This window comes from Macaca mulatta, chromosome 14 (genome assembly GCF_049350105.2).
Source record: "Macaca mulatta isolate MMU2019108-1 chromosome 14, T2T-MMU8v2.0, whole genome shotgun sequence".
In the NCBI taxonomy this organism is placed as follows: Eukaryota; Metazoa; Chordata; class Mammalia; order Primates; family Cercopithecidae; genus Macaca; species Macaca mulatta.
The window spans coordinates 70,691,860-70,701,717 of record NC_133419.1 but is presented as its reverse complement, the minus strand read 5'-3'; the positions used below and the strand labels follow the sequence as shown (position 1 = coordinate 70,701,717).

Here is a 9,858-nt window from a genome sequence, read left to right as displayed (position 1 = left end):
TTATTTTCTGTCAGTACAGTGGTGTAACTGCCCAATGGGTTCATTTTGCCTGCTGCTCAGATAGAGCTGATTTATCAAGACAAAGGAACCGAAATAGACAAAGGTTAATTCATGCAGAGCCAGCTAGAGTATGGATAATTTGGTGGGTAAAGGCCCAGGTAGTGGGGAGTGCCTGTTGGTTGGGACAGAAATTAAATCATTGGGAGTCAACACTGTCTTCTGATGCTGAGTTGATCCCTGGGTGGAGCCCAGAAGACCAGATGACCCAGTTTGTCAATCTGAATGGTGCCAGCCGATTCGACTGTATGGTTTGAAAAATATCTCAATCACCAATCTTAGGTTTTACAATAGTGATGTTATCTCTAGGAGTAATTAAGGAGGTTTAGAATCTTGTGTACTCTCGCTGCATGAATCCTAAACCAAAATTTCTAATTTTGTGACAAATTTGTTAGTTCTACAAAGGCAAACTGTTTCCAGGGCAAGAAGGGGATATGTTCCAGGAAAGGGCTGTTATCATCTTTGTTTCCAAGTTAAACTATAAACTAAATTTCCTCTAAAGTTAGTTTGGCCTACACCCAGAAATGAACAAGGACAGCTTGGAGATTAGAAGCAAGGAGTTGGTTAGGCCAGATCTCTTTCCCTGTCATATTTTGCAAAGACAGTTTTAGTAGATTTACAAGTTATTTTTTTTTTCCTTCTTCATTTGACCTTTTCAGTGTTCAAATTTTTAAAACAAATATTTCTATGGCACAATCACAATAAAATAGTCATTGTGGAGGGATTAAGATGATCCATATCATATTAAGCAACATAACATGTTCTGCATTGTTTATTAAAATTATGTTAATAGTTACAGAGAAGAACAACACTCTTATTTAGCAGAAAAGCTGTGCTTAGATTTTCAGGTGACAATTATACTTTTCTTTTTCTGTTCTTTCTCCTTTTTAAGTTTTTTTCTAATTAAAATGTTTCAAATATATATCATTCTCAAGGCAAAACATCTAAATTCCTGCTATGGCACAGAGTGAATTATATAAAACTCCAACAGTTGTACCACAATCTTCATTTTCTTTAAAATAAACAAAAATAAAGTCTATATAATAAGCTAAACCTCAATCTTGGTCCCAGTTTCTTTCAAATGGAAGAATATCTAAGATTTTCAGATACACACTTTGTCCTTAATTACTTTTCTATTTTTAGTTACTAGAATAGTAACTGTTTACAAGCAAGAGAAAAAAATGTTGCCTCTCTATAAACTTGTATTGACATTTGCATATCAGTCACTCCCGGCCAACATGTCTGTGTCTACCAAGAAATAACGGAATGAGTGAACATCTGTTTTTTTTTTTAAATTTTATATTGAATATTTTTATTAATTTGAATAAAAATATAAATTATTTGAAATGGTTACCTGCGCTAGTTTTCCCTTATTGTAGCAAATACAGTGGAAACAATACAAAACAATTCAATGAAAGTCTTAGACTCCCTATAGCTTTCCCATCCTCCTGTCTCCTTTCTGCCAATCATTTACACTACTTTTTCCAAATTTGTCTTTTAGCATTTGTGCTGACAGTTTGCTCCATGTCCAGTTTTATGCACTTTTCTAAATTTTATAATTAAGTTGCATATAAATTTCTAATTTAACCTTTTGGAGCACAAAGCAGACCATTTCGATGAGTATTTATTGAAGGAATAGACACTTGTCAGATATTCAGTGAATGAGAGATTAACCAAATGCTGACAGTGAAGAGAACATGACCACAAAACTTCAATTTTATGGGTGCATAAAGTTGAACTCCTAACCCTCAGCACATGCAAAAGAAAAACATGAATATCATCTAAATTTATAAGTGCACATTAGCCTATACATTTCAGATTTTTAAATTACATGGTAAGATAAGGGTATACGGGGCTCTCCCCAACTTGCAGGTGGGAACCACAGGCAGAATACAACAGTGATTTGACTGAGCTTTTTCCACTGAATTTCATTGCCTCTTAAAAATGGCTAAAACATCCACGGAACAACTTTATGCTGATTCACTCAAAAACTTGAGGGCACGATTCTCATTGTGATTTCTCATTTCTGTTTTGTGATCAAGTATTTTTGTGTCTGTAAGTAAAGTAGAAGTGTAAAATCGATTAAGAATGAGACTTGCAGTCGTCTCCATCCTTCTTAATCGAACATCTGTTTTATAAAAGGAATTACTATGTGGTCGATGTGTTTTGAACCCAAATGTAGGTGCTGGGCAAACACAAATGAAGAAATCACCTTGTAATGAAAAAAGCACTACCTCTCACAAAATACTGTATGTCTTCCATTTGCGAGGACCAACTCTATCCCACATATTAACTATGTGTTTGTTATTTTTGTTTTTTAGAGTTAATATGAACTCCATGTTTACCTGGAAAGTTTCTGTCTTCTTAGGTAATGTTGATTTATTTGAATATAAACAAAGCCATAGTTCCATGATTATTACCTGCCTTGCTGAATAGGCTGGTTAATTAAAAAACAAACAAGCAAACAAACATACAGGCTCAAACATTTATAAAGTATAGATGTTTAGCATCCTCTCTTCAATATTTTTGGTTTTTACATCATAGGTGGTAGGGTACAACATAAGAAGGATAACAAAGTAATGTTGTCTATAATGATGTGGATATGTGGAACAATTTTATAACCAAATCTGTAAGTGATAAAGGAGAAAAGGTCAAATATGTATTACAGTAAGATGATTCAAGCATAAGAGCCCCATGTGCTCAAGGTATTGAGTCTAGCTTTCTGTCGTGGGAGCTATAATATAGAATAAAGAGTGAAAACACAAAAGTTGATTATCGATACAAAGACTGAAACTCACTAACAAAGCAGATTAGTTAGTAGGAGAAAAAGCATACAAATTTATTTAACATATAAAGGAGCCTTCAGAATGAACATCCAAGCCTCCCAATGAGGTACAGAAGCTTAAACACCCCCTTGAGGCTGCACCAAGAATGAGCATGCAGATATGGCGCAAAACAGGTTACCTTAGTAACTTATTTTAATAGCAAGACAGGTTACAGGACAGGGGGAGGAGGAAGCTTATCTAGCACAGGTTGTTATGTAGATGAAACCTCACAGGTAGAAGCCCCCAGGGAGATGAGAAGACAAATGTTTCTTTCCAGAACTTTAAAGGTATCAGACTCTCCGTTAACCAAAAAGGGAAGGGCCAGGCGCATTAATGCAGATTCTCCATAGATCTACAGATACAAACGTTCCCCACAAAAGACAGCTTTGCAGGGCCACTTTAGAATATGTTAAATAAATATATTTTGGACTAAAATATTTTTATTTCCTTCATAGCTGTTATGTTGGTTTTCAAAAATGTGTATATGATTCAGGAAAATAGAGTAGACATTAAAACATTTAGCTATGAAACAGGGAAATTAGATTCAATTATGTTCAGAATTATTAAGGTGCATCATCTCACTTAAGACACAAATTCACAATCATGAATTTCCAGTTATTCTTATACCATAGATAAACCTGAACCAAAACCTTACACTTATCTAACATAAAAGTTTTAGAAGAAATTTTTGGAGAAAATCTTCATTACCCAAATTTATGCAATACATTTCTTAGATATAACACAAAAATTATTCATAAAAGAAAATAAGATGAATTAGACATTATCAAACTCAAAATTATTTAAATATAAATTTAGTTATATCTTAACAAGCTGTAAAATCTACACAGAAAATCAGGTTTAGAAACATAAATAAAGATTTAGAATTCTGGTCTAAAATATTTCAACCTTCTGTGCATCTTCCATACTCATTACTGCTCACTGAAGTCAATATGCTTAACATGATTTAACAGTCTATATGAAGCAGAACTTTCACTGAAAAGTTAAAGTTTAAGGGAATGCTGATTTATTTTAAATGTTTTCTGTAAACCCTTATCTTTGTTGATGACCCAGGAGAATCAAATATCCTTGCAAAATCAAAAACCTTTTATTGTTAAGAACTTAAAGAACCTCTCCCTGATCATTTTAGTTTTAACACCATAAATAATAGGATTCATCATGAGTGGAATAAGAAGGCTACAAAATATTGGCTACAAAAATGTGGATATGTGGAGCAATGTGGTGGCCAAACCTATGGGTAAGAAAAGAGAAAAAGGCTGGTGTGTAAAACACCAAGATGACCCACACATGGGAGACACAGGTACTTAAGGTCTTGTGGTGGGCAGCTTTGGATGGGAGGTTGAAGACAGTTAGAAGAATAAGAGTATAAGAACAGATGATCAATACGAAGTCCAGTCCTCCTGTCAGGAATGCTATGACTAGGCTGTAAGCTCTACGAATCTTGGTTTCAGTACAAACTAGCTTTATCAGGGCCATAAACTCATAGTCGGTATGTGAGATGACATTCGTTCTGCAGTAGGAAAGCCACCTCAGGAAGAAGGGATGTGGACTGAGTAGTACAGCTCCTTTGAAGACAATAACCAGACCTAAGTTTCCAATCATTGTAGGTGTTAAGATAGTAGAATGTCTCATTGGGTGACCAATGACCACGTACCAGTCAAAAGCCATGGCCAAGATAAATCCAGATTCCATGGTAGACAGAGAATGGATAAGATACATTTGAGTGAGGCAAGCTTCAAAGTAGATCTCTCTGTCATTGAACCAGAAGAGGCTCAGTATTTTAGGAAGAGTAGTAGAAGTAAGCATCAAATCAGCCACAGAGAGCATACATAGAAAGAGGTACATAGGTTCATGCAGTTTTGGGTCTGTCTTGACGATTAACAAAAGAGCAATATTTCCCATCAGTGACAATATGTAGACCAGGCAGAAAGGGACAGAGAACCATTTGTGGGCAGCTTCCAACCCTGGAATGCCAAGCAGTAGGAAGATGATAGGTAGAAGATTGCTCCTGTTGAAAGCTAGCATTATGTAAGCAATGGATAGTCCATGTTTCTGTCAAAATTAAAAATCACAAATATTATAGATACATGAATACCAACATTATTATTATTATTATGGACCGGGAAAGATGTGTACATTCAACAACATAGAATTGGCTATGGAATAATATTCTCAGTAGTACCACCTTTCAATGAATCAGATGCATGTGAGTGTGCTTTTTTGGGTAAGAATAATTGACAGAAAAGTATTCTATGTGAGTATATATTACATATATATTTATGATTTTTTTCAGAAAGTATTGTTCAGCTGGCTAGATACATTGTAGTAGTATTACAGAGATAGCAATTGATATATTGACAAATATAGAGATATAATTTTCTACCATCTGAGACAGTCAAAAAAGGAAAAGAACAACTACCTTGCCATTTGTATATTTAACCTTTCTTGTCTATTATCAGTGATAGTGCTTAGAGAAAGGAGGAACAGGAGATTTAGGAAATACTGAAAAGCAGCTAAGGTAATTAGTTGATATTTCAGAAGGAAGAGGTGTAAACAAAGCAGGTGCTATATTGGAAGGCAAATCATTGAGTTAATAAAGAAAATACCTTATTCTTCATAAAATCATACAAACTCAATAGTAAGAAATTATCATTTTACAAAGGATAATCCAAGTTAGAAGATGTCTAAATCTTGGAACCATAGTATTCATGCTACTATATACTTGTGTTCTTTTATAAATGATCAATCAGATTGAGAATGTACACAATGTATTCCTCAAAATCACACAATGCATGTGACTTGATTTTTGTTTCCAAAGTGAACTTTTGTAAAAAAATCATTGGTTCACAGATACCAGTTTTCAGAATGATTGGCTTGGAAAATATAAACAATTACTTTGGAAAAGTTCTAACAATACCAAATTTTAAATTGGTAAATCATTATTTTTAGTTAATAATGTTGTATTACATATTGGTAATTGGCCAACAGAGTAGATTTTAAATACATTAAAAAAATAAAATTGGCCAGGCATGGTGTTTCATGCCTGTAATCCCAGCATTTTGGGAGAGTGAGGCAAGTGAATAGTCTGAAGTCAGGAGTTCAAGACCAACCTGGCCAACATGGTTAAACCCTGTCTCTACTAAAAACACAAAAATTAGCCAGAGATGCTGGTGCACATCTGTAATCCCCGCTACTTGGGGTCTGAGGCAGGAGAATCACCTGAACCCAGGAGATGGAGGCTGTAGTGAGCCAAGATCATACCAGTCTCTCCATAAAATAAATTAAATTAAATCAACAATAGGAGATAATGGATATTAATTTGGTTGACTATAGTGATCATTTGTTGTGTATATGTTTATCAATATAAGTATATCAAAACATCATGTTGTACACTCTAAATGTATACAATAAAATAAATTGCTAATTTGCTTGAAATATCAATATATTAATATAAAGAACCTATGGAATTTGAGGAATCCTTTTTGTATGAGTAAAATAAGCATGTTAAGAAAAATAAAGTTTTGACCAAGGTATATCAGGACTAAATCCAATGGCGAGATAAATCTCAGCTTGAATATTGAGTTAGTCTTCTTCTATGTCACTTTCTGTAAAGTCAAAAAGTACCTTTCAGACAGCCACGAGGGCTGAGAATTCACTCCTTAGGATTTAGTTTGCAACTTCCATCCTAGGCTTCAACATTCCTTTTTCATGGAAGCACTGACTTCTCCCCCAAACTAGCCATCTCTTTACTGCCTATAACCTGTTTATCTTACCTCTCTAAGTAGATGGTCTCGCTTCACAGCCAGAGACTCAGCTGAATGATGGCTATAAGGACAATAGGTATCCTAACACTTCTTATCCTGGGGGACAAGAGGCCTGCAAGGAACATATTCTCTCTCTCTCTCTCTCTCTCTCTCTATACACACACACACACACACACACACACACACACACACATATATACACACACACACACATATACACACACACACACATATATATATATATCCTCTCATGAGAATGCTGTTTAGTTCTAAACATTTTAAACAGTTTCACCAATCTTTCCCAGTCTTTCCAGGCAAAATATGGTTTCGTAAAGGGATTCAATCTGGTTGTTCTTTACCACCTGAACTCTGATCATAGAAACCAATAAGAGATGGTCTCTAGACTCCAGGCCTCTTGAGATACTTTATTTCTTGTACTTCTTAGACTTAAGTACATGCAGATGTTGTAAACTAAATGCTTCTTTAGAACATATGTGATGAGACATGAAGGGACTAGAGGACATCATGGAGAGACTGGCCTGTTAATTAACGAGGGCGATCACATTAATATCCTCATATGTCTCCAGATATCCTGAAGTAACTTACCTAAACTGTATTTAGCTCCAAAAAACAAAGCTACAGGAAATTTCCTAGCTGGCTTCCTGTTCCCAAATCCCCCTGAACTTTATTTGCTTGATCAAGGACACGATATGCATTATCATGTATAGGTGCATCATTATTTTTATTTTGGGTAAGATGTTATGTAAATACTGTATTTGCTTTCCTACAGATATGTTCCTCAATTTTTTTCTTCTGTAATATTTCAGGAAGGATAGATTTTGGAGGCTATATTTTCCAGGATAACAGATCATCTATCTTCTGCAGAGTTTGTTCAATAGGGACACTGAAAAACAAATATTAGAGAAGATGAAAGAGATGTCAGGATATTTTTCCTAATGTTTTATATTCTTCAACTGCATTTAGCCCATGGTTCCAAATCCTGCCAGAGGGGACTGCTATGTTTTCAGTTTCCACTGAGAGACTCACACCTCTGAATAATGTATGATTACACTACTGCTGCCTTTCTATTTCACTGGCCTAGAGTCACATTAGAATCATTTCTTTCTAATTTCTGGGAGTCTTCACAGTCAAATATTTGACTTTTCAGCAATTCTGTAATTTGTGTAAATAATTATTTGCAATATGGATGCCAAACACTAAATATTCAAGTGCTTTTGGTTATCTCATTAGACTCTGACTAATATACTATAGAGTTAGAGGTTTCAGTAATTGGTTGAGGTTTCAGTAATCGGTTTATTTAAAACATTGAACATTGGCATAGCATTGCCCTCATAGTTATCTGATTTTAATGATTATGAAAGAAACAATTAAAAACCACCAATAACCTCAAGATAATAAAGGCCATATATGAAATACTCATGGCAAACACCATAGTCAATCACAAAATATTAAAAAGCGTATTCTTTAAGATCAAGAACAAGGCAAAAACACCTGCTTTCACCACTCATATTAAGCATAGTACTAGAAGTCCTAGCCAAAGCAATTACACAAGAAAAAGAAACAAAAGGCATCCAAGTTGGAAAAGAAGAACTAAAATTATATCTGTTCACAAATGACATTACCTTAGTAGTAGAAATTCACAAAGATTCTATGTACACATAGAAAGAAGAAAAACAAAATCAACAAGCAAAAGTCAGTTGCATTTCAGTGTGCTAATCATGAACAATCTGAAAAAGTAAAGTCAGAGAATAATGTCATTTACAAACATATCAAAAAAATAAAAGAATAAATTGAAGCAAAGTAGTGAAATACTTGTAAACTGACTATAAAATATTGCTGAGGCTGGGTGTGGTGGCTCATGTCTGTAATCCTAGCATTTTGGGAGGCCAAGGCGGGTGGATCACCTGATGTCAGGACTTTGAGACCAGCCTGGCCAACATGACCAAACCCCATCTCTACTAAAAATAGTATTTATCCACACATACACACACACACACACACACACACATTTTGTTTATCCATTCATTTGATGGACATTTGGGTTGTTTCTACCTTTTGGCTGTGTGTGTCTATATATAGACATAGACATAGTCTATATATATACACACACACGTATATATGTGTGTGAGACTATATATAAATATATATATGCATGCATATGATTGAAACTTAAAAAGAAGGAAATTCTAACACACGCCACAATGTAGATGAACCTTAAAGACTTTCTAAGTGAAATAAGCCAGTCATAAAAGGACACATGTTGTATGGTTCCACTTATATGAGGTACCTAGAATGGTCACATTTAAAGACCGTATGTGAAATGGTAGATGCCAGGGGATGATAGGAGGGAAGAATGAGGACTTAATGTTTAATGAATATAGAGTTTCAGTTGGGAAAGATCCAAAAATGTTCAGGAGATGCATGGTGGTTATGGTGGTGATGGTTGCACAACAATGTGAAAGTACTTAATGTCACTGAACTGTATACTTCAAATGGTTATAATGATAACTATTATATGTATTTTACTACAATTTTACACACTTAACAGTGAAATGTCCTTTAGGTACCTTTAGTCTTAATGCTAGAAACATGAGTGGTGATTATGTAGATATTTTTTTCTTTATTATTAGCATATAAATATATATTTAAAAAAGAAATATCAGGGAAGGCTTTCTTTAGTTGACACTGTGCTGCATTATAAAATATAACTAATGGTGGGAAGTGTATGACAATGATATATGGGCAGTAAAAAGTATTTGAGGAAGAAAGGAAAGTATATGCAACAGTACATAAGTATATACCAAACATAATATAGTCTGTTTTATTTACAATTTAGTCTGTAGAATTCTAATTTGACCCCATCTGTTTAGTTCACATGATGAAACAAGAAAGCTGGAAGCCCTAAATGATCAGAGAAATCTGAAATGGCTGTGCACTCAAACAAGATGAGTGATTTTGTTTCAGTGTTTCACAGGTATCAAAGGATTCTAAATAACTTAATTATGACATCTTTATGCAAATGTTTTCTAAGGAAAAGTTAAGAAAAAAATACTAAATAATGATGAAAGAATAAATGAGAGTGTTATGAGAATTAGTCTAAATCCATCTAATCCAATTTAAATTTATTGAACACACATTATAAATGAATGAATAATTGTGTCAACGAAAGAGAT

At 34.3% G+C, this 9,858-nt stretch overlaps 1 protein-coding gene across 1 annotated transcript; it reads right to left on the bottom strand.

The window, feature by feature from the left end:
* Positions 1-4,076: 4,076 nt before the first annotated feature.
* LOC144334519 (olfactory receptor 52D1-like) lies at positions 4,077-4,925 on the bottom strand. Its single transcript, XM_077964764.1, has one exon. It carries the CDS (start codon positions 4,923-4,925, stop codon positions 4,077-4,079), a length of 849 nt encoding a protein of 282 aa, XP_077820890.1.
* Between the last annotated feature and the right edge of the window lie 4,933 nt (positions 4,926-9,858).

Bases quoted from the DNA above. Each gene is read 5' to 3' on its own strand.
- LOC144334519 (XM_077964764.1), bottom strand. From the start codon at position 4,925: ATGCTAGCTTTCAACAGGAGCAATCTTCTACCTATCATCTTCCTACTG.